General features: G+C 34.0%; 1 protein-coding gene across 9 annotated transcripts in view; it reads left to right on the forward strand.

The window, feature by feature from the left end:
* Positions 1-26474, forward strand: part of OXR1 (oxidation resistance 1) — a 457011-nt gene that overhangs the window by 409444 nt on the left and 21093 nt on the right. For 7 of the 9 annotated variants that reach the window (XM_060115560.1, XM_060115558.1, XM_060115561.1 and 4 more), the window contains one exon: positions 1198-1360. In XM_060115560.1, the coding sequence (XP_059971543.1) occupies positions 1198-1360 (163 nt within the window). Of the gene's footprint in view, positions 1-1197; positions 1361-12551; positions 12710-26474 lie in introns of those variants that run through there. The other 2 variants (XM_060115566.1, XM_060115567.1) reach the window with 1 other exon arrangement.

Genomic DNA, 26474 nt, shown 5'->3' on the forward strand with positions numbered 1-26474 from the left:
CTCTCATTACTGTTGGTTTTATTTTAATTTTTGCATGGAATTTTCCATTTTAATGTTGTCCTTGCACCTTGGCTAATGTTCATTAAAAATTAGTTTTAGGGCTTCCCTGGTGGCGCGGTGGTTGGGAGTCCGCCTGCCGATGCAGGGGACACGGGTTCGTGCCCCGATCCCGGAGGATCCCACGTGCCGCGGAGCGGCTGGGCCCGCGAGCCATGGCCGCGGAGCCTGTGTGTCCGGAGCCTGTGCTCCGCAACGGGAGAGGCCACAGCAGTGAGAGGCCCGCGTACAGCAAAAAAAAAAAAAAAAAAAAAAAAAAAAAAAAAAAAAAAATTAGTTTTATTAGAATTTTGAACTGTATTGTATCTAAGTAATTTATGAAAAAACAATTGCTTGTTTTCGTAGAGACAAACTATCTGAAAGATGATACTTAATACCTTTTTAAAGTGTTAGTTGCCACATAAGAAATGACATTATTAAAAAATTTTATTAAATTAGAAACAATTTCCAGAACAGTAGTTATTGATTGGTATGTGCTAGTGGAGAGTTTTGTAATCACTTTCCAATTATCCATGCTAATTAAAGCCAACAAAACATACATATTTGAAATGTGTTGCTGACCCTCAAATAATGTTTGTCAGGGATTTAGGCTTTACTCTAGTAAACAAAATCGAAAAGGGGAACAAGAGAGTTAAAAGGTTGGATCATCCCTGAGCCAATAATACACTGTGTGTTCCTGGTATTTAAAAGTTAAACATACTAAATTTCTGTTAACTTGGAAAAAATCTGTATAATGTCCAGGTTTCAAAATAGGTAGGTAGTTAGTTGTTTACTTATATTTTAGATAATTAGATCATTTGGTGTGAATGAGGTCAAAATGGTGGGTTCAGTTTTCCTTCCCATTACTAAGTTCCTTTAAAGAAAAGAAACATTACTGTGGACAGCATCTGAGCTTGTCAAAACCATGCTAAAGAAAATCGTAACGTAGTTTTCTCAGAGCTTGACAGAACACAGCCAAAAAATTTTAAGTTAATGTCTTCCTGGTAGTGGGCTTTGTTTTATTTTTAAATAAAGCATGGTATATATTTTGTATATTTTAAGTCTTCGAGTTTTGTGAAAATATTTAACAAATATAGTTTTTAAATTCTAGCTAACAGCACAGATACTAGGTCTATTATTAATAATCGCTTGTTCTAACAGGACAGACCACTTGTATGCCTTCTTCATTCAGTGGAGTCCAGAAATATATGCAGAAGATACTGGTGAATATACCAGAGAACCTGGATTTATAGTAGTAAAAAAGATTGAAGAATCTGAAACAAATGAGGATTCTACTAATGAAGCAGCAGCTAGAGAATGGGAGGTAAGGGGAAAAATGTGAAGATTTCATTTATCTTTTTGCTTTGTGTGATTTTATAGTTTTATAGTAGTTACAGGCAAAGTACAAGTGATCTTTGTACAAAAGAGTAATTTTTTAAAGGTTCACTGTCCATGTATATACATGTTTATTGAATAAATCTGGTTAGTAACTTTGGTTTATTCCTATTTATCATTTTCCTTTTGCTTTAAAATACTAGAGAAGCAACCTGTAGCAATAAAATGCCTTTTTTTGAGTAAACTTTAGAATAATATTAACTGTTGTTATACTAATTTTCATAACATACTTATTTCAGATCTGATTTGATTTTTGTTTTTTTTTCTGATTTGTTTTAATGTTATCTCCTGCATGGAGTCAGTACAGCAGTTATTTAACTCATTCATGCAAATTAGCACTCCTTTCTAATAAGCTCATAAAGCATTATCTTGGCATCAGTTTAGCAGTAATGCTAGGGAAATAAGCTGATGCTAATTTTACTAAGTAATGAAAGTTTTATGTGCTCAAATTTACTGAGCTTGTCTAAATGGTCAGATTAACACTAATCAACTTTTTATAACCCCTCTTAGATCCATCTTTTAATATTACATAGTATGTTTTTACATGCTTTGTCTCATGGGATTGATAAGATGACAGTATCCGGTTTCTCTCTTGTTATGGTTGCCTGGATTAATCTCTTTGTGCATTAGAAAATACAAAGCAGATGCTAAAATGTGATAATAAACTGAATCAAATTTTGTTATCCATGTGGTGTTAATGTTTGCAGTCGTTTATGTGATGAATGTATTGTGTATGTACTTAACATGTATAATGATTGAAGGTATACATGGCATGTCTTTTGTTTAAAATGCAAACGTGATTTTGTATGTGCCTAAGTCCATTCTGTGTGGTATATACAGCATCAGTTTCTACTGTGACTACAACATAATGGAGGAAAAGAGTTTAACATATTTTGAGCATTTATTTTGAGTTATTTTAATATTTAAACCAACATTATTAATCTTCTTACCAGCTTTATTCACAATAGCCGCAAACTGGAAACAATCTGAATGCCTGTCAGCTGGAGACTGGATAAATAACTTTCAGAATTTTATATAATTCCAAATAATATAGCAATAAAAGGTTCTGTTGGTAACAACAACATGGATGAGTCTCAAAGATAACAGTTTAATAAAAGAAGCCAAGCCAGACATAAAAGACTATATACTGTATAATTCCATTTACATAAAATTCATAAGGGCAAAACTAGTCAAAAGTCCACCAGACTACCTGTTTCTGGGAGTTCAGGGCTTGGCTAGGGGCAGGAGGGAACTTTATATAGAGTACTGGAGATGGTCTGTATTTTATTCTTGGTGATGATTTACATGGATGTTCACATGTACAAAATAATCCCTATGTATTTAAAATTAGCTTTAGGATACTTTTTAAATAACCCAGGTGATCAAAGGTAGTAACAATAGAAGGAAGGTAGAGTGGAAGGGGATAAAATAAAGTTTTTAAAAAATGTATTACCTAGCTAATAAGACAGGATTTAGTGGCAATTAGGTAATGGTAAAGTTTCTAACTTGGGTGGCAAGGTGGATGGCAATATTTTCAATCAAGTAAGGGAGCTGAGAGTTTTTTCTCCTTTGGGATTGGAATACTTAACTTTGGAAATAATAGACTTATTATTATTTTGTCGAGTATTGACATTTTGATTCAAAGGAACTGCCTCAGTTCTTGTGGAAGACTCTGCAGGTTATGATTTCTAAAGAAAAAAAAGTCTCCTCACTTGTTTTCAACTAGAATTGATTCAAATAAGAAGAAGATGGATGATAAAAAAATTTAATTTTAAAAACTTCTTTTGATGCATTGTCTAGAAACGTTTTGTTGCACTATCTAAATAGTAGCCACTAGTGACGTGGCTATCGAGTACTTGAAACGTGGCTAATGCAACTAAGGAATTGAAGTTTTAATTCTGTTTACTTTTAAATAATTTAAATGTAAAAACTGATACTTGATTCAGTATTGGATGACGTTTAAATATGTTTGGAACAACTTGGATATATGAATCTATTCTTTCAACTATAAATTTCATGAAATCTAAATATGATCTAAGTAACTTCAGGTATTTCCTATGAAATTTGATGTCTGCATTGAGATGTAGTTAAAATATACTAATTCCTGTAGATACAGTAGCCCCTAGCCTCTTGTAGCTGTAGAGCACGTGAAATGTGGCTAGTCCAAATAGAGATAATCTGTAAATATAAAATATATACTGGATTTTAAAGATTTAGAATTGAAAGAAAAAATGTAAGATACCATTAATTTTTATATTGATTATGTTGAAATGATATTTTGGATATATTGGGTGAAGTAAATATATTAAAATTGATTTAACTTTTTTTTTCCTTTTTTCATGTGTCCACTAAAAAATTTGTAATTGCATATGTCTTGCATTGTATTTCTCTTGTATAGTGTTGCTCTAGTGCCTGATAGCTACTAAGTACCTAAAAAGTTGTTGTTGCTTTTTTTTTTCCATCAAAAGTCTGTTGTTTACCTTAGGGCTCACTCTTGGTGTTGTACATTCTATGGGTTTGAAGAAATGTAAAATGACATAAAAAGTATTTTAAATGTTAAAAGGATGTTTTTTAAAAAAGGAATTTGACTAGAGACATATATAAAATAAGAGTAATTGAAAATTTCTACCTACGACCGGAGAAGAGGTGACTTAGAATTTAGGATGAATTTATTATGAACTTATTTCATGCTAACATGAAATTTATACATTGGGGAAACTTTTGCATATGATAAACTCACCTCCTCTACTACTTCTCTTCTGTTTCCTTCCTGTCCCCCTACCTCTGTAAGTGGCATGAGGGCAGGGTTTTATGGGTTTCATACACTATCTGCAGAGCTAAGAGCAGTACAGGCATATAATTCATCCTCGATAAATACTTACAGCATTAATGAATAAATTTGGACATAGATTAAAATAAATAATGAAACTTGTACTTATTAAAAATTGATCTGTATCCTAAAATAAGTTCTTACATCACTTGTAGTAAATATTTTGTCATAAAGCCATGGACTCTGGAAGTTGACATTTCAGCCTCTCTCATTTTACATTTTACACTATTCTTGGTTCTGCTGTAACATATTTAGTGATAAGAAACTTATTACCTCAAAGGGCAGTACTTTTCAGTTTAGGACAGTTCTGTTAGAAAGTTCTTTCTCTTAGTGAGTTTAAAGAAACATACCTTTGTAAGTTTAATCCATTTGTCTTTGTTCTTCCTTCCAGTGCACATTAGTAACAACATATTTTTTCTATATACTATGATAATATGAAAATTTATTATCAGATATTAATATTTAAATATAATTAAATATTATTATTTATTATTATTATCTTCCTTTTTAATCCTCTACCAGGATTATTTTCCCTGGTACTTCTGTTTGACTTTAGTAACTCTTCTTTGATCTTACACTATCCTCATCATTACCCTAAAAGGATTCATTAACTGTGGCACCCCAAATTACTAAAATGTGCACCTTTTATAGCAAGAAAAATTCTATAATATTTGAAACAATTTCAGATCCCAAATGTGCACATTGAAAGTCAGTCCTACTGAAGATAATTAGAAAAGGTTGGAATTCAAGAATTAGAAATGATGAGAAAAGGAGAAAAAGGAGAGCAGTATTAGAGATTTGTACAGTGAATTCCAGAGAGAAGTGAGAGCAGCAGAAACCTACCTTTACTAGCAAAGAGGAAAGATAGCTAAACTTTAAGATTGTCAGGAGTAAGAACCCCTTAAGGTGCATTAGAACTAAGATTCCTGAATATTGGGAGAAAGAATCTAAAAATACTATACATGTAACTCAGGATGTGTAACAGATTGATGTTATTTAATATGTACTCTCTATTCTTCTACTTTAGTCATTAGTCAATATAAATATAGTTAGCATAAAACATCAGCTTACCTCAACGTTGTTTCTTTTTTAACCATGCTGTCTTGAGTTTCTTAATTATGAATTCTTCTGCTATTGGTAGTTTAAAACCCTACCTTGCGACTGAAAAGGAACAATTGTAGAGTCTTCTGGTTTCTGCCCGTATTCAGTGCAAGAAGTCAGTAGAGCATTTTTACTGAGGATAATATTTTATGTGGGCCTTTGCAGTTTTGTGAGAAATATTACTTGCTTTTTTGATGGAGAGTGTTTTTATGGATGTTCACTGAAAAGGAAAGTACACTAATGGCATTTCAGCAGTGTCAGGTAAAGGTGGGAAAAGATGCCTATTTTGACCCCTACTGTTTGCTGATGATTGTGCTTTGATTTGATTAATACACAAATATAGAGATTAATAGTATAGTGAATTTGCATGTGCCACTCAGCTTTCTCAACTTATTTTATCTGTAATCCTTCCTTTTCCCCAGTTCACATTTTTTCAAATGTGATAAAACTGTTTAAAATACACGTAATATGAATGTATTTTTACTGTTTGCTGTTTGAATCAGCATCCAACTAAGGTTTAGATGTTTCGATTAGTTAAAACGTCTCTTAATTCTCTGTAGATGTAGGTTCTCCCTCCATTTGTTTTGCTCGCTTTGCTTTTTTACCTTGTAATTTTAGCTTTTAAGAAATCATATTTTTCCTGTAGAATGTCCCATAGTCTGGATTTTGCTGATCACATCCCAACAGTCTTACTGACATGTTCTTCTGCCTTGAATTTCCTATAAATCAATATTTAGATCTAGTGCAACCCACTTAATCATAGACTATTATCTTTATTTTACAGATAATTTCTCTAAGCTTGTTTCTTAAGCTTAATTTTAGCTAAAATCCTCAAAGTGGTTAATCTGTAATTCAGAGACTATACTCTTTTACCACACCAAGTTCTCAACCTAGGCAGAACCTTTGAATCATCTGGGGGAGCTTTCAAAAATCTTAATACTCAGGGTCACCTCGGAGCAGTTAAATCAGAACCCCTGGGGTGGGACCTACTTATCAGTATTCTTTTAAAGCTCCTCAGGTGATTACATTGTACAGTAGAGGTGGAATAACTACTGTACTACCCCAAGCCACCACTTTGGGTGTTGTGTTAAACATATATAATGCTAAGACAAAAGATACTTTCAGACTATATTGGTCATAATATACTTTAATTTTCAAGTGTCTGTCATGCAAATTACAATGTATAAAACATTTTCAAAATATTCCCCTTATTTTGGTGTTGCATCTGCACACCAAAAACATAAATTTGCTTCACTGTAGAGAAAGTTTCTTTAATCATTTTATGCTTTGATTTTTTAAAAGATTTCTTATCAATAGTAGCAATCCTGACAGTTACTTCAGGCATAGCTCCCTTACATACCAAAGGACTCCTATCACCTTATGTACTCAGAGGCACTACAAGGAAAGGGAAATCAAGAAATATACCAGGCCTTCCATACTTTTTTTTTAAATTGATCTATGCCTCTTGAACTTATCTATCAAATGCGCTTTCAAGTTTGATGTACTTGACAAGTACCCAGGTGTCCAATGGTATAGTCTAAAGCAGTGCCTACCACAGTAAGCCTGAAATATCTTTGAAGCCTGTTTTATTTTTAAGGTTCATGTGAATTTTGCATTTATCTTCTTAATTTATCTGATGTACCTAAAAAACTTTAAAAATTCTTATCATGAAATAAAAATGATGCTACAGTAATACAGATCAGTTTTCTCCTATCACCAGGTACCAGGGCACATAACTGCACCCCTCAGGCTTTATTACCCTCGACCCCAAATACCAGCTTCAATAGACACTCTACTAGAATCCTCTGAAAGTTTTAGGTTTCACCTTGTCACATGTGTTGAGTATACCAGTCTTGCTGCTTGATGACATGCCTCAAAATTAGAACTTTTGAAGTTAAAATTGCTTGTTGTACCACTTCCTTTGGGTTGACATTCCACTCCTTTTGGGATAAGAGCTGGCAGAAAAAATTTTCAATTTTTTTTCATCTCTAAAGTTAATTTTATACCACTTGTAGTGCAGTATCTCTCATACTCCAGACCTACTAATTAAAACATCCAGTGGTCAAAACAACTAAGAAATTGACTTTATTAAATTAGCTTTAATTGATTTATTTAAAAGTTTACCTCCCAGGCTTATGTTTGTTGGTTAAATTTTAAAATACAAGTTTACTAAGATTGTATCCCCAGGTTTATCCTTGTTGATTAAATTTTAAAATATGGATTTACTAAAATTATATGCCCATAGTAAATTATATAATGTATTAGTGCTTTTCATTCTTAAAAGCATTGATTGATGTTAGAAGATTACTCTGGTTTACTTCTTCTTACACTTGCCAAAGTATTGATAAAAATATGTTCCATTCAGTGTTTGGTTTCTGATACGACTTGTTTATTTTTAGGTGCTTGACATTACTCACATTTTCTCAAATAATCAAAGCTTTCATTTAAGTGAGAGTAAATATAAATATATTGACTGCTTATTAAATAAACCTGTAGAAAGGTTTTGTAGTTATTCCAAGTATTTTAGAATCTGCTTTCTGGCATAGATAATTTTGTAAATCATTTATAGGATATTCCCATTTTGACATTAATTTTTAGTGTTCTCCATTTTAATTATATAAATTTAATATATTTAACCTAATCTTAGCAATTTAGGCTATAAAATTTATCATATTATATCCTTATTGATTTGGTTTTCCACTAGGATATGGTAATCATCATGTGGAATCAGTTCTGTTTTCTTAGTTGTCACTAATTAAGTAGAGTTATTACCGTGGTTGTTTATTAGGTTTCTCAGAGAGGACTAACAGTTTGGTATTGCTGCAACTTCTAAGAAGCACCAGTATCAGGAGGCTTCAATTGTTTGGTTAATGTTTTACTTCTTAAGCTGCCAGACAATGAGTATTCTGGTGTTCATTTTCTTAAACACATGGGTTGTTTTTTTGTTTTGTTTTTTAAATTAAAGCACAAGTAATGCCAAAATTAAAATTGAGTCAATATATAAAACAAAATTCCTGATCTCTTAGCCTAGCCTGCAAAATCCATACAGAATTAATTTTGTTCAAAATGAAAGTAGTCTCTATCTCTAAGTCACTAAGTTAGAGGTCACATTTCTCAGATAAAAGCAATTAAAGAAGAATATACTTTATTTTTACATTGATCTAATCACATAGGATTACAAATCATAATGCCAAAGAAATTTAGTAAATCTGAAAGATTCATAAATCAAAAGCATTAAAAACAATTAGAATTTATGAGTTAATACAAATTGTCTTATATAATATTTCTATATTGAGTATTTTTAAACCTCTTTACTGAGGTATGATTGATATACAAAAAGCTGTGCATATTTAATATATACAACTTGATGAGTTTGGAGACAAGTATATATCCATGCAGCCATCACCACAATCTATGCTGTGAACATTCATCATCTCCAGAAGTTTCTTCTCCCCTCTTTATAGTTATTATTTTGTAATAAGAACACTTAACATAAGATTTACCTTCTCAGCAAATTTTCAAGTATACAGTACAGTATTATTATAGGCACTGTGCTGTAAAGTAGGTCTCTAGTTCTAGGCTATTACGTTTTTTCATATTAGCATTTAGCACCCAAGAGTCATTATGGTCTGTTTTGACTATTACTGATGTTAATTACCTGAGGAAAGTATTGAACCAATGCTTTGCTTTCCCTATTAATAATCTATCTCAGTTACTAGCCAAAAGCTATAGACTATAAAATTTCTATTAAAGCACAAAATGTCTAATTGATATTGTGAGAAGGGATGAATGAATGACAGACTATTTTATGATTTTAAAAATTAAAATATTACTTTAAATATTGAGTAGGGTAGATAATGTATTATTGCTTCTAGTAGACCACTCCAACTTAGAGGATATCAGATATAAGGTAATTCAGTAATTTCAGCCCTGATAAAGAAAGTAAAGGAAAAAACATTAAGTTGAATATGTGAATTATGAGAACAGATTATGTTCGACCTTAATTAAGCTGGTTATGTTTTTAAAAGTGCTTTATTTTATAGCCTGTCACTTTACATTTTTAATGCTAAATTGACATCTGCTTCAAGCCCTGGTGTGTCTAGACAAATTTAAATGACCTAGCATTATGTTTTCTGAGTATTATGAAAAAAGAAAGGGCAAGAAGGAGATTTACTGAGCTCATTTTATGTCTGCTAGGTAGGTATTGTATTTATTAAATGGAAACATTTGGCTTCAAGAAACAGAAAATCACACTTAAAATAGCTTAGACCAGTTGATTTTTCTTTTTCAATTGAGGTATAAATAACATATAACATATTAGTTTCAGGTGTACAGCATTATGATTTGATATTTGTATATATTGTGAAGTGATCACCACAGTAAGTCTAGTTAATCTTTTTTGTGATAAAGACTTTTAAGATCTATTTATTCTCTTAGCAGCTTTCAAATATGTAATGCAGTATTATTAACTATATTCACCATGCTATATATTATATCCTCATGACTTATTTTATAATTGGAGGTTTGTACCTTTGAACCCCCTTCACTCATTTTGCCCTCCCCAATGCCACCCCCACCCCCCACCCCCGGCAACCACCAATCTGTTTTCTGTATCTGTGAGCTTCATTTTTTGTTGTTGTTTTAAATTCCGCATATAGGGCTTCCCTGGTGGCGCAGTGGTTGAGAGTCCGCCTGCCGATGCAGGGGACACGGGTTCGTGCCCCGATCCCGGAAGATCCCACATGCCGCGGAGCGGCTGGGCCCGCGAGCCATGGCCGCGGAGCCTGTGTGTCCGGAGCCTGTGCTCCGCAACGGGAGAGGCCACAGCAGTGAGAGGCCCGCGTACAGCAAAAAAAAAATAAAATAAAAAAAATAAATAAATTCCGCATATAAATGAGGTCATATGATATTTGTCTTTCTCTGTCTGACTTATTTCACTTAGCTAATGAACTCAGGGTCTGTCCATGTTGTCTCAGATGGCAAGATTTCAATCTTTTCCTTTTTTTTTCTTTTTTTGCCTACGTAGTATTCCACTGTGTATCTATACCACATTTTCTTCATCCATTCATCCACTGATGGACACTTAGGTTGTTCCCATATCTTGGCTATTGTAAATAATGCTTCAGTGAACATGGCAGTGCATGTATCTTTTAAAATTTGTGTTTTCATTCTTCAGATAAATACCCAGGAGTGGAATTGCTAGATCATATGGTAGTTCTAGTTTTAATTTTGGGGGGAACCTCAAAAAATATACTGTTTTCCATGGTAGTTATACCTATTTACAATCCCACCAATAGTGCACAAGGGTTTCCCTTTTCTCCATATTCTCGCCAATGCTTGTTATATCTTGTCTTTTTGATAATAGCCATTCTGACCAGTGTGAAGTGATATCTCATTGTAGTTTAGTTGTTTTTCAAAGTGTGGTCCCTAGACCACAACCAGCAGCAATAGTATCTATGAATTTGTTTAAAAAGTACAGGGAATTCCCTGATGGTCCAGTGGTTGGGACTCTGTGCTCTCACTGCCAAGGGCCCAGGTTCGATCCCTGCTCAGGAAACTAAAATACCACAAGCTACAGCACAGCCAAAACAAAAAAACATTAAAAAATACACATTCTCAGGCTCCATTGCAGTCTGCTTATCAGAAACTGGTTTTGGAGCCCAGTATTCTGTTTTAATAAATGTTCCAAGTGATTCTGGTGTAGGCTAAAATTTTAGAGTCACTGGTTTAGATCTTTAAGAACCCATCCTGTCTAGGCATGGAGCCAGCCTTCTCAGAAACACATGGCTGAAAAGATACCTTAGCAAAATCAAAACTGTATTAGGAAGAAGGTGTGGAGATGTATGCTGAGTAAGACAACCAGCGAAATAGGCTGTCCTTTGTGTGGTGCATGTGTGTATATTTTTTTAAATCTCATTTAAACCACATTTTGGTACGCATATAATATTTCTAATTCTAGAAAGTCCGGCTGGAAGTAATGATAGGTTTTCAAAAGAGCGCCCCACCACCAGCAGATAATTTAATGCTGTTGGTGTGTGCAGAGGGAGTGCAGGGATGGGGGTTGGCGACCACAGTTCACTATGTATATAATTGAACCCTGTATTGTAAAGCTGGTGTGGAGATAGGTATAGTGTGCCTACGAGGGACTGTGAGAGAGAGATCTTAGGGTAAGTGTGGTGGAGCTGGTGGGGGAGTTAGGGGGGTGACTGGTATGAGTGGCATGGCAGGGTGGATATTCATCAGGGGGTGTGCTGTGTCTTGTGTATACACATGCTGGAATGTGCAGGAAGGAGATGGGGGTGTGTGGGTGTGGTGCAGCGTTGTGTATACTAGAAAGGTAGCTGTGTGTGTGTGAAGGGTGGCATTGTGTGCACAGCTTTGTGCGTACACACAACAAGGTAAAGGGGGAGGAGCAGTCTTAGCTTAAAATGGAAGAAATAGTCAGTGTATCATATGGCATTCATATTCTAGTTAAAATTGAGGTAATCTAGGTATTTATAGTCATAATAATATTTAATCTTAAAAATTCACTTATATTCAGGATACCCCTGGTTAGTGAAGTATATACATAGGCATAGTAAATATAAGTACTTTTTCAAGAAACTAGATGTTAGAAAATGCAGTTTAAAAATGGACTGTGTAAATACTAAAAGGAATTTTCAGGTCACACTGAATATCTGTATAGGATTTATTTGTAGTAGATTGGCTTCATTTTTACATAGTCATTCTAAAAGTTTGAGGATTGAAGGGTCCTCAAAGGATGTTTTACTGCTTAAAAAATACATGTAAGATGAAATTTTATAGAACTCTTAGATGTAAATGAGAAACAGAATTTTATGACTGTATGAGCAAATAGTAATATGTTAATTGAAATCATTTGTGTACTTTGGGAGGGACTCTGGAAACTGTACTAATTACTTTTTTATGACTGGGTTATTTTTAGTATATTTCTTAGTGTAGTGGTATTTGGAAATACATGCTCTGTATCTTTAAGTTTTTGAGTCCTTTCTCTGCACATTTGGGTACAGTGCAACCAAACTTAAACATGGGAAATCCTCTCTTCCCTCCCCAGCTTTACAGTCTCCACTCAGGACTGTCTTTGCAATGGATACTACTTAGTGATTAGCTCTCTGTCTTGTCAATCAAATCTTTGTCTCCAGCAAACTGTTTTGTCACTGTAGTAGGGCTCTTGTGCTAGAAATGTATTTTTGACAGAGGAAGAATGCTTTTTAAAACAGTTCTTAGGAGATTTGATGTAACTTAATTTGCCCTGGAAAGGAAATGTCTCGTCTCTGGTATGGGAAAAAGGGGAGAAGACATCAATCAATTAATCAAAAATATACTCTGGTAAATCTTAGTCGATGATTTCAATTTCTATATTTATTAGTCTTTTTATGGTGACATTCTGCAAAATTGTATAACTTAAAAGTTTAAGTATAGAGAATATTTATAGAATACAAAATTGTATGATTATAAAAGCGTACCTTAGTTTAAGCTATTTCTGCTAATCATAAATATCTTCAAAAAGGAAATGAATAAGGGACTGTAATTTTGGTTTGTGAAAGTGTTTTGGTTTTCCTGTTCTACATCAACAGCAAGTTATCAAACCTTTATTACTGCCTTAATTTTTAATTTAACTTTGTAGGAAAATATTTGGAATTTTTGTTTTGCTTAAAAATAAGTTTAGTAGAACTATCTTAGTGAATTAACTTTAATTTTTATTGACTGGATCCCAAACTAAATACATTTATAATTTTGTGTTTTAAGACTATTATTTTAGCAATCCAAGAAAAGTCTTTCTTAAGCTATCCGAAAAGTTTCAAGCATTTTTGCCTAATACAGAACTTTAAATGATATTCTAATAAAGAAATATCTTACTCGACCTTACTATTTTAAGAATCCTAGATATTTTTCAGTATAAGTATGTATGCATTATTTGTTAGAAAATGCATTGCCAGTTGTTTTTTCTTTGGTAATTTAAGATTATATCTTGCCTTATGAATATTAATTTTATTTTTACTGAGATTATAGATGATTTAAATGAGACTAGACACATACTTAGAACCGGGAGTGACTTTGGAAGATGCCCCCAAAGCAGCTTGCCACACTTAAATGTTAAACATGTAAAAATATCAAAATGATTTCCGTTGCTGGTGGTGTAATTTGGCTCGAGAGTACTTTGTTATGTCTTTTTATTTTTAAGTTGAATGATTTCAAGTTTTTGTTTATGAAACATCAGCACAGAGGGGTTTAAGCATCTGAAATGATTGGATTTGTTAAAATTCTGATCAGGTTATCAGATTAGCCAATTAACATAGTTTGTTTTTTAAACCAAGAACAGTGATGCTATGCATGTTTTTTTTGATTTGCTGTTTGAATGGACATTTATCATTAGTTTGCTAATACTGTAATATAGTTCAGTTTATTACAAATACAGGCAAAATGTGGATATTTTGAACTTTATAGGTCATTATAATGTACATCACACACTTACAGTCACCAATTCCTTTTTAACCTCATAGGAAGCTGTTATGTGATTTTTCAGATATGAGAGCATGCTTCTCACTGGTCCTCAGCTCTGCACATAGAGTTTATGTATGTTGTCTCACTTAACCTTCACAATAACCTTGCAAAGTCAGTAGTATTACTTCCCATTTTAAAGGTGAAAATTCATATGGAGTGGTTTACTGAACTAAGTTGTCATGGAGCACAGAGACAGCTAGACCCTAGCATATTCATTACCTCGCCAGGACGTCTTTGAGAGTTTTATAAAATGGTACAATACATTATGATGTGCTTTGGTGTGTAGACAAGCTCAAGTCCCAGTTTTCTAGCCATTTTCCTTGCTTTGGAGTAGAAATCCTAGAAGCTGTAGGGTAGGAGAAAGGCTTAAGAAAATACGAATTAAAATGATAGCAGTTCTTTTACTTGTTCTGTAGATTGAAATTTCCTCTAAGATTCTGCCAGAGAGGGAGCTCTTCCACTTTAAAACTGAAAATAAAAAATAATTTTTCCAGGAGTATAACAAATATTTTAGAACAAATAAAATTTCTCATTTTTGGACTTCGTATTTTGTAACTTCTTACAGTTCTTCATAACTTTACTCAACTGATTAGTAGAATGGTATTACTTAAGTAATAAATAGTCTTATAGCTAGTATTGATATGGCCATATATTTATGTAAACTAGGACAGTTTTCTAAATGCTCAGTAACTGTGTGTTAACCAGAGATAGATTATTTTCATTTTGTAAATGAATTAAAGTCTCAAAGATAATAACTAATAGGACTAATAGTTAAATATGCTCCAAAATATATGGAATAAAGTTAAACCTTTGCCAGTTAGCTTGGGTGAGAACGATGTTGATGAAATATGCTTAACTTTATCTTTTCCTTATACATTTTTTATTGAGGTATAGTTGACTTACAGTATTATATTATTTTCAGGTGTACAACATAGTGATTCAAAATTTTTGTAGATTATAATCCATTGATAATTATTATAAAATACCAATCATGTTCCCTGTGCTATACAATATATACTTGTAGCCTATTTATTTTATACATAGTAGTTTCTGCATCCTAAACCCCTACCCCTGTATCACCTCTTTCCACTGATAACCATTAGTTTGTTCTCTATATCTGTGAGTCTGTTTCTTTTTTTATTATATTCACTAGCTTATTTTTTAGATTCCACCTATAAGTGATAACATACAGTATTCGTTTGTCTCTGACTTATTTCACTAAGCATAATACCCTCTAGGTTCATCCATGTTGTTGCAAATGGCAAATTTTTTTGTTTGTTTTTTATGGCTGAGTAGTAGTCTGTTGTATATGTATATACACCACATGTTTAGGCATTCATCTGTTGATGGACACTTAGGTAACTTCCATATCTTGGCTAAATTGTAAATAATTGTAAATAATGCTGTTAGGAAAATTGGAGTGCACATATCTTTTCTAAGTGTTTTTGTTTTCTTTGGGTATATACCCAGGAATAGAATTGCAGTTCTCTTTTTAGTTCTCTGAGGAACCTCCATTCTGTTTTCCACAATGGCTGCACCAACTTATATTCCCACCAAAAGTGTGCCAGGGTTCCCTTTTCTCCACATCCTCGCCAGCATTTGTTAATTTGTGTTCTTTTTGACGATACCCATTTTGACAGGTGTGAGGTGATATCTCATTGTGGTTTTGACTTTCATTTCCCTGATGATTAGCAATGTTGAGCATCTTCTCATGTGCCTGTTGGCCATCTCTAGGTCTTCTGTGGAAAAATGTCTATTCTGGACTTCTGTCCATATTTTAATTGGGTTTTTTGATACTGAGTTATATGAGTTGTTCATGTATTTTGGGTATTAACTACTTATCAGTCATATTATTTGCAAGTGTTTTCTCCCATTCAGTAGGCTGTCTTAGTTTTATCAATGGTTTCCTCTGCTGTGCCAAAGCTTTAAGTTTAGTTAGGTCCTGTGTGTTTATTTTTGCTTTTGTTTCCTTTGCCTGAGGAGATGGATCCAAAAAAATAATGCTAAGATTTATGTCAAATAGTGTTCTGCCTAGTAGTTTTCTTCTAGTAATTTTATGGTTTCTGGTCTTACATTTAGTTCTTTAATCCATTTTGAGTTTATTTTTGTATATGGTGTAAGAAAATATTCTCATTTCGTTCTTTTACATGCAGATATCTAGTTTTCCCAGTACCATTAACTGAAGAGACTGTCTATTCCCCATTGTATATTCTTGCCTTCTTTGTCATAGATAAATTGACCATATGTGGGTTAATATTTGGGTTCTCTGTTCTGTTCCATTGATCTATGTGTCTGTTTTTGTGCCACTACCATACTGTATTGATTACTGTAGCTTTTTAGTATAATCTGAAATCAGGGAGTGTGACACCGCCAACTCTGTTCTTCTTTCTCAAGATTGTTTTGGCTATTTGGGGTCTTTGGTGTTTCCATACAATTTTTTAAAATATTTGTTCTAGTTCTCTGAAAAATGCCATTGGAATTTTGATAGGAATTGCATTGAATCTGTAGATTGCCTTGGGTAGTATAGTCATTTTAACAATATTAATTCTTTCAATCCATGAACTCAGTGTATCTTTCCATCTGTTTGTGTCATCTTCAATTTCTTTCATCAGTGTACTACAGTTTTTCAAGTATAGGACCATTACCTCCTTAGGTAAGGTCATTCCTAGGTATTTTATTTTATTTTATTTATTTATTTTTTTTTTTTCCTTTTTGCGGTATGTGGGCCTCTCACTGTTGTGGCCTCTCCCGTTGCGGAGCACAGGCTCCGGACGCGTGGGCCCAGCGGCCATGGCTCACGGGCCCAGCCGCTCCGCGGCATATGGGATCCTCCCAGACCGGGGCACGAACCCGTATCCCCTGCATCGGCAGGCGGACTCTCAACCACTGCGCCACCAGGGAGGCCCGGTATTTTATTATTTTTGATGTGATGGTAAATGAGATTGTTTCCTTAATTTCTCTTTCTGATAGCTTGTTGTTGGTGTATAGAAATGAAATAGATTTCTGTATATTAATTTAGTATCCTGCAACTTTACCAAATTCATTGATGATCTATAGTAGTCTTTTGGTGGTGTCTTAAGGATTTTCTATGTATAGTATCATACCATCTGCAAATAGTGACAGTTTTACTTCTTCCTTTCCAATTTGTATCTCTTTTTTTTCCCCTTGTTTAATTGCTATAGTTAAGATTTCCAGTACTGTGTTCAATAAAAGTGGCAAGATTGGGCATCCTTGTCTTATTCCTTATCTTAGAGGAAGTGCTTTCAGCTTTTCACCATTGAGTGTAATATTAGCTGTGAGCTTCTCGTACATGGCCTTTATTATGTTGAGGTATGTTCCCTCTATACCCACTTTCTGGAGTGTTTTTATCATAAATGGATGTTGAATTTTGTCAAAAGCTTTTTCTGCATCTATCAAGATGGTCATATGGGTTTTATTCTTCAATTTGTTAATGTGGTATATCACACTGATTGATTTACAGATATTGAGCCATCCTTTCATCCCTGGGATAAATCCCACTTACTCATGGTGTATAATCCTTTTAATGTTTTGTTGGATTCGGTTTTCTAATATTTTGTTGAGGATTTTTGTACCTATGTTTATCAGTGATACTGGCCTGTAATTTTTTTGTGTGTGTGATATCTTTTGTTTCAGTATCAGGGTAATGCTGGCCTCATAGAATGAATTCAAAAGTGTTCTTTTCTGTGCAGTGTTTTGGAATAGTTTGAGAAGGATGGGTGTTAACTCTTTGCTAAATGTTTGGTACAATTCACCTGTTAAGCCGTCTGGTCCTAGACTTTTGTTTGATGGGAACTTTTATTACTAACTCAGTTTCATTACTGGTATTTGGTCTGTTCACATTTTCTCTTTCTTCCTGGTTTATGCTTGGGAGATTGTACATTTGTAGGAATTTGTCCATTTCTTCTAGGTTGTCCATTTTATTGTCATATAGTTGTCCACAGTAATCTGTTATGATTTCTCTTCCTTTTTCATTTCTGATTTTATTGAATTGGGCCTTCTCTCTTTTTTCCTTGATGAGTCAGGCTAAAGGTTCATCAGTTTTGTTTATCTTTTCAAAGAACCATCTCTTAGTTTCACTAATCTTTTCTATTTTTTTTTTAGTCTCCATTTCATTTATTTCTGCTTCTATCTTTATGATTTCTTTCCTTCTACTAACTGTGTTTTGTTTGTTCTTTTTCTAGTTCTTTTAGGTGTAAGGTTAGGTTGTTTATTGGAGATTTTTCTTGTTTCCTGAGGTAAGCTTGTATCGCTATATACTTCCCTCTTTTAACTGCTTTTGCATCCTATAGATTTTGGGTCATTGTGTTTCATATTCATCTGTCTCCAGGTATTTTTTGATTTCTTCAGTGATCTATTGTTTGTTTAGTAGGGTATTGTTTAGCCTCCATATATTTGTGTTTTTTGCAGCTTTTTTTCTTGTAGTCGATTTCTAGTCTCATATCACTCTGGTCAGATAAGATGCGTGATATGATTTCAATTTTCTTAAATTTACTGAGTCTTGTTTTGTGGCCTAGCATGTGATGTATCTTGGAAAATGTTTCATGTGCACTTGAAAAGAATGTATACTCTGCTGCTTTTGGATGCAGTATTTCATATATATCTATTAACTTCATCTGGTCTAATGTGTCATTTAAGGCCAGTGTTTCCTTATTGATTTTCTGTTGGGATGATGTAAGTGGGGTGTTAATGGCCTCTGCTATTATTGTGTTACTGTCAGTTTCTTCCTTTATTTCTGTTAATATTTTCTGTGTTAGGTGGTCCTATGTTGGGTGCATATATATTTACAGTTGCTGTATCTTCTTCCTGGATTGATCCCTTGATCATTATGTAAGGCCCTTCTTTGTGTCTTGTAACAGCCTTGTTTTAAAGTATTTTGTCTGATAGAAGTAGTGCTACCCTGACTTTCTTTTGATTTCCTTTTGCATGGCATATGTTTTTCTATCTCCTCATTTTCAGTCTGTGTGTGTCTGACTTCTTAAGACAGCATATATACAGGTCTTGTTTTTGTATGCATTCAACCACTCCATGACTTTCGATTGGAGCATTTAGTCCATTTACACTTAAAGTAATTATTGATCTGTATGTACTTACTGCCATTTTGTTAATTGTTTGTACAGTTCTTTTTTGTTCCTTTCTTCTCTTCCCTTGTAATTTGATAACTATCTTTAGTGTTACATGCAGATGCCCTTCTCGTTTTTGTGTGTGTATCTGTTATAGATTTTTGGTTTGTGGTTACCATGAGGTTTTTATACACACACACACGCACACACACACACACAGAGCGAGCAAGCAATCTATATATGTATGTGATTATTTTAAATTGCTGTTCTCTTAATTTCAAACGCATTTCAACAACCCTGCATTTTTACTCTTCTCTCCTCACGTTTACTGTTTTTGACATACTTAACACTTTTTTCTTTTGAGTATCCCTTAAGTGTTTATCATGGATATAGATGGTTTTACTACTTTTGTCTTTTAACCTTCCTACTAGCTTTTACGCAGTTGATTTACTACCTATTTGCCTTTACCAATGAGCTTTTTTCTTTAGTAATTTTCATGTTTCTAGTTGTGGCCTTTTCTTTTTCACTTAGAGAAGCCCGTTTAACATTTCTTGTAAAGCTGATTTGGTGAACACTTTTACGTTTTGTTTGTCTGTAAAACTTTCAATGTCTCCATCAAATCTGATTGAGAGCCTTGCAAGGTAAAGTATTCTCAGTTGTAGGTTTTTCCCTTTCATCATTTAAAATATATCGTGCTACTTCCTTCTGTCCTGCAGTGTTTCTACTAAAAATTCAGCTCATAGTCTTATGGGAGTTCCTTGTATACAAGTTGTTGCTTTTACCTTGCTGCCTTTAATATTCTCTTTATTTAAAATTTTTGCCATTTTAATTACAGTGTGTCTTGCTGTGGTCCTCTTTGGGTTGATCATGTTTTGAACTCTGTGTGTCTTAGACCTGGATGTCTGTTTCCTTTCCTAGGTTAGGGAAGTCTTCAATGATTACCTAATCATTACCCAAATTCAGGTATTTTCTCTGCCCCTTTCTTCTCTCTTCTTCTGTGACTCCTAGAATGCGAATGTTAGCACACTTGATGTCCTGGAGATCGCTTAGTGTCCTCATTTCTTTTTATCCTTTCTCTGTTTTTCTGTTCCACTTATGTGATTTCCACTACTCTGTCTTCCAGCTTGCTTATCCATTCCTCTGTATCATTTAGTCTAATGTTGATTCCTTCTAGTGTATTTTTCATTTTACTTTCTGGATTCTTCACCTCTGTTTGGTTGTTCTTTTATATTTTCTAACTCTTTGTTAAACACTTATGATTTCTCACTCTGTTCATCCATTTTTCTCCTGAGTTCTTTGATCATATCATGATCATTACCTTGGTCCCAAGTCTAGTGCCTGTGTACTGGTTGGTGGGCCCTCTGGTAGGCTGTGCAATGTACAGGGGAGGCTGTGGGCTCAGGGGTTCTTAAGGCAGCCTGTCTGCTGTTGGATGGCACTGTGTCCCTGCTCAGTTAGTTGCTTGGCCTGAGGCACCTGGTACTGGTGCCTATAGGTTGGTGGGCAGGGCTGCGTTCAGGTGCTAATAAGGTAATGGGAAGATTCCAAATGGCACTTGCCAGCATCAGTGTCCCCATGGTAGAACAAGCTCCCAAAGATGGCTTCTGCCAGTGTATGTGTCCCCAAGGTAAGCTCCTTTTGCCTCCTGCCTCTCCAGGAGACTCTCCAAGATCAACAGGCAGGTCTAACTCAGGCTCCTTTCAAATTACTGCTTCTGTCCCCAGTCCCAGTGTGTGTACGCCCTCTTAAGAGTGAAGTCTCTATTTCCTACAACCCTCTGGGTCTCCCAAAAGGAAGCCCCACTTGCCTTCAAAGTCGAACATTCTGGGGGCTTGTCTTTCTAGCCCAATACCCCTGGGTTTGGGAGCCTGATGTGGGGCTCAGACTCCTTGGGGAGAACTTCTGCAATAATTATTCTTCTGTTTCTGGTTCACCTACCAGAGGTATGGTCTTGACTGTACCATGACTCCACCCCTGCTGCCCATCTTCATTATATCTATAGTTGTAAAAGATCTTTTCTGATAGGTTCTGGTCTGTTTCACTGATACTTGTTCTGTAAATAGTTGTAATTTTGGTGTGCTCATGTGCTCAGGGTCTTTCTGCTCAGCCATCTTGCTATGTTTTCTTTATTTTTAAAAGCTGTTTTAGAGTTTATTCTGATAAATAACCTAAACTTTAATCTCAAATCACTTACTTGAAGCTGTTTGTATATTTGATATACCCATATACTATATCCTGCCTTTTTAGTGTCTGTCAATAAATTGTAATTCATGTGAAGGTTATAAGCTCATTTTATAAGGGTATAAGTTTAATCAGATTAAAGTCACAAAATATTAAATAACATCATTTTTTTCTATCAATACTTCACTGAATTTTCTCATCTTTTCCTTTTTTTGTTGTTTTTAGGCCCTCATATATGACAAGATGAATTTTTTTTTGTATTTTAGGTTTTTATATTTGAAAACACATGACATGATGAATTACTTACATCTGTATAGAAATTAGCCCACAGGTAGAATTTTAAGAAGAACAAATTTAAGTGTAAAACTCTTTCCAGTGACCTCAGCTAATGATCATAACACTGATTAAAATATTAATAATTACTTATACTGACACTATACACTTACCATGAGTTTTTTACTTAATCCTCAACCTGTGAAATATTGCTGCTTTCACCTTCATTTTACAAAACAGAGGCATATAACAGCCATACTCTGACCAATAAAGGTCAGAGCTGAGGTTTGAATTCAGGCATTCTATTCTGGCTATAAGCTGTGCCCTTAAATTCTTTGCTATACGTGCTCTCAAAATCTTCAGACTATAACTAGGAGAAGGGGATTAACATTTATTTTGTACATTTGCTGTATCATTTTCTACTTTATATATATCTTACACATACTATTATTTATTCCTCATAAAGTGCCTAAGATATGATTATTATTTCCATTTGAAAGACCAGAAATTGAGAGATTAAGTACGGTTGCTCAAGTTCACAAAACTAATATATAATCAGACTTCCTTATCCACCAGTTCTGCATTCGATGGTTCTGTGTTCGCAGATTCAACCAACCACAGATTAACAATATTTGGGAAAAAAATCCCAGAAGGCTCCAAAAGGCAAAACTTGAAGTTGCCACAATGCTGACAGCTATTTACATAGCATTTACATTGTATTAGGTATTATAAGTAATATATAGATGATTTAAGGAGAGGATATGCATAGATTGTATGCAAATACTGTGTCATTTTCTATAAGGGATCTGAGCATCCATGGGTTTTGGTTTCTGTGAAGGTTTCTGGAGCCAATCCCTCAGGCATATGTAGGAACGCCTATTATACAGAATCAGAATTAAGACAGAGTTCTACAGCTAAACCTACTATACTATGTTGCCTACCTATAGTACATATTCATGGGAAGTTTTTTAACTAGTGTTTATGCCTTATTGTATAAAACATCTTACTAATTATGTCACAACATAATTGAAAAAAGGACATATACACATATATTCAGTGTAGAATATTTTTTCTTTATGTATTTGACCTGGTAGTTGAAAAGCATATTTATTACATATGTAAGTTGTGAGACATAATGATAAAATGAGTATTTGTGATCCCACTCACTCATTCACTACCCAACTTAAGAACTAGAACGTTACCAATGAAAGTGCATCATCCTATGTGTTCTTTCTCTATCTCATCTCATGTCACCTCCAAATTGGTAACTACCTCCCTGAATTTTGTGTTTGCCTGTTTTTTTTTCCTGTTTTTCTTTAATTAATAGATTTTATTTTTTAGAGATTTTAGATTTACAGAAGAATTGAATGGAAAGTACAGAGAGCTCCCATATACCCCTTTCTCTCCAAACACAGTACCCCTGTTATTTACATCTTGTATTATATATATATAATATATATATATTATATTATTATATATAACATGTGGTACATGTTATAATTTATGAGCTAATATACATTATTATCACCCAAAGTCTGTAGTTTACATTAGGGTTCACTCTTTGTGTTACACATTCTGTGGAATGACATGTATCTGCCATTACAGGATGATACAGTATAGTTTCATTGCCTTCAAAATGCCTTGTGCTCCATCTGTTCATCCCTCCTTCCCTCCAACTGAGAACCACTGATGGTTTTTTTTTGGGGGGGGTGGTTTTTTGGGGGTTTTTTTGTTTTTGTGGTATGCGGGCCTCTCACTGTTGTGGCCTCTCCCATTGCGGAGCAGTAGGCTCCGGACGCGCAGGCTCAGTGGCCATGGCTCACGGGCCCAGCCGCTCCGCAGCATATGGGATCTTCCCGGACCGGGGCACGAACCCATGTCCCCTGCATCGGCAGGTGGACTCTCAACCACTGCACCACCAGGGAAGCCCACCACTGATGTTTTTAATTTTTCTATAGTTTTGCCTTTGCCAGAGTATCATCTAGTTGGAATCGTATCATATGTAGCTTTTTCATATTGGCTTCTTTCAGTTAGTAAAATGCATTTAAGGTTCCTCCCTGTCTTTTCATGGCTTGATAGCTCATTTCTTTTTAGTGCTGACATTTAATATTCCATTTTCTCAGTATACCACAGTTATCTTTTCACCTATAGAAGGACATTTTGGTTACTTCCAAGTTTTGACACTTATACTAAATAAAAGGTTGTTATAAACATTCATGTGCAGATTTTATGTGGACCTAAGTTTTCAGCTCATTTAGGTAAATACTAAGGAGTGTGACTTTTTCTTGTTTTACTGCATTAGCTATGTTTTCCAGTACAATGTTGAATAGGAGTGGGAAAGTATTTCATTTTTCACCATTATGTATGATGTTAGTTGTAGGATTTTTTCGTTAGATGTTTGCAGGAGTTACCCTTTATTTCTAGGTTGCCAGGAGTTTTTATAATGAATGTTAGATTTTGACTAATGCTTTTTCTGCATCTATTTATGTGTAATGGATTATATCAGCTGATTTTCAAATGTTGAAATACCTTGAATATCCCTTGCATACCTGGAATTAAATCCCACTTGGTCACTGTATAGATATCTTTTTTATACATTGTTGGATTCAATTTGGTAATATTTTGTTGAGGTTTTTTTGCATGTATGTTCATGATAGATATTGGTCTGTAGTTTGTTTTTCTTACAATGTCTTTGTTTATTTTTTATTAGGGTAGTGCTGGCCTCATAGAATGAATTGGGAAGTATTTTTTCTGCTTCTGTTTTTCTGGAAGAGATTGTAGAGAATTAGTATAATTTCTTCCTTAAATGTTTAATTAAATTCACTAGTGAATCTATCTGGATTCACTGAAGATGCTCCAGAGCTAGAGATCATACCACTTTGGGTTTCTTTGTAAGCACAAAATCAGCTGCCGTGGTGTATGCCTTTCTGCTTTGCAAAAGTCAATATAATTATATTGGCCAGAATGAAAATCTGTTCAGTTTTTCCTTTTTTCTATTATCGTGTTTGTCATAGCGCTCAACAAGTTTGCATAGCTTTTCATAGGTTTACCTTGATGTTTACTGGTAGCTAATTCATTTTAGTTGGCTAGAACTGGGCCTGGTACTTTCTGTTTTGCAAGGCTATAAATTACTAATTCAATTTATTTAGTAGATATAGGGCTGTTCAGATGATTTGTTTCTTCTGTGTGAGTTTAGTGGTTTGTGTCTTTCAAGGAATTGGTCCATTTCATCTAGGTTTTCAGATTTGTAGGTATAGAGTTATTTATAATATTCCTTTATTTTTCTTTATTATCAATAATGATGGCCTGTCTTCATTTATGATATAATTTATTTGTGTGTTCTTTTTCTTATTTTAGTTAGCCTGGCTAGAGGTTTATCAATTTTATTGATCTTTCCAAAGAACTGGTTTTTGGTTTTGTTGAGTTTTCTCTGTTGATTTTCTGTTTTCAGTTTCACTGATTTCTACTCTGATTTTTTTCTATTATTTCTTTTCTTTAACTTCAGATTTAATTTGCTCTTCTTTTTCTAGTTTCCTAAAATGGAAGCTGAGATTATTGATTTTAGATCTTTCTCTTTTCTTACATATGCATTCAGTGCTATAAATTTTCCTCTTAATTCCTGCTTTCACTGTATCCCAAAAGTTTGGTAAGTTATATTTTTTTTAGTTCAGAATGTTTTAAATTCCTCCCAAAACTTTAATGATTATGTGTTAATTAGCAGTGTGTTGTTCTAAAGTAATTTGGGATTTTTGTACTATTTCTCTGTTACTGATTTCTAGTTTAATTTCATTGTGGTCTGAGAGCATACTTTATGATTTATATTTGTTAAGGTATGTTTAATGTTCCAGAATGTGTTCTGAGTGAATGTTCCATGTGAGCTTGAGAAGAATATGTATTCAGCTGTTGTTGGATGGAGTATTCTATACATGTCAATTAGATCCAACTAATTGAGAATACTGTTAAGTTCAGCTATGTCCTTACTGATTTTCTGTCGGATTTGCAAATTACTGATAGAGGAGTTTTGAAGTCTCCAACTATAATAGTGAATTAATATATCTCAAGATTATGTAATGAGTGTTCTTTTCCCTTGATATGCTGTGGGGAAAACAAGATTATTCCCTTTTTGTGAAATTCACTTCTTACGTTTATTGTTCCATGAGGCTAGTATAATATATACATATTGTAATTGAATGGTTTTGAGTAGTTAACAGGTTTCTTTTTGACTAAAAGAACAGTGACTATATCTGCCTTCTTATGAAATTCTATGTGAGTCATCTGCAGATATACTTAACAGGATGTAATTTTAAATATAAAAGATTTCTTCAAATCAAAACTTCAGTAATGTGTTCTGTTTTGTATTCATTCTGGATTTAATCCTTTTTTCCCTCTATTAATTCTACTTTCTAGTTACCTAATTTATGGTTCTCTATTTGCTCCTTTTATATTTTATTTAAGTTACGGAAGTGTATTTTGAAAACAGTAGTTTTAATTTAAGGCAAAAAGGAGTAAAGTTTTAACATATAATCCAGGTCTTATTTTGTGATAAGGCTTTGTCATATATTATGAAATATAGAACAGAATGTTACGTAACTTCAGGATGCTGTTGTATGCCCTTTTTTGTTAGCTACAACAGCTCAACTTTAATTTCCTCCTTTTAAAAAATATTTTTGGATTCCAAAGTAAAATATAAATGGCATTGTTAAGTAACATTTTTCTTTCTACCCCATCTTCCTTTACTAAGGAATAAAAGTAAGGCATAAGTGAGAAATAAAAATTGCACATTCACAGATATCTTTTTTAGTCTGCAAGGCAGTTGGGGGAAGGGAGGTTTTTGGCTTGTTTATGGTGTAATCTTAGGGGGGAATACTGGAATATCCTGGAAGAAGGACTCTTAGACCGATGTTAGACTGAAGCTCTTTTCTTTTTAGGACAGCATGTTCTTATTCATGGGATTTTCAGCAACTATACATTTCCTCTATTTTCAGCTTCTGTTCTGGTTGCTGTTGTTATTAGTCTCTTTGTAATAGAGATGGGTAGATTTAATTCTGCCTTTA

This window comes from Mesoplodon densirostris, chromosome 13 (assembly GCF_025265405.1).
Source record: "Mesoplodon densirostris isolate mMesDen1 chromosome 13, mMesDen1 primary haplotype, whole genome shotgun sequence".
Taxonomy (NCBI): Eukaryota; Metazoa; Chordata; class Mammalia; order Artiodactyla; family Ziphiidae; genus Mesoplodon; species Mesoplodon densirostris.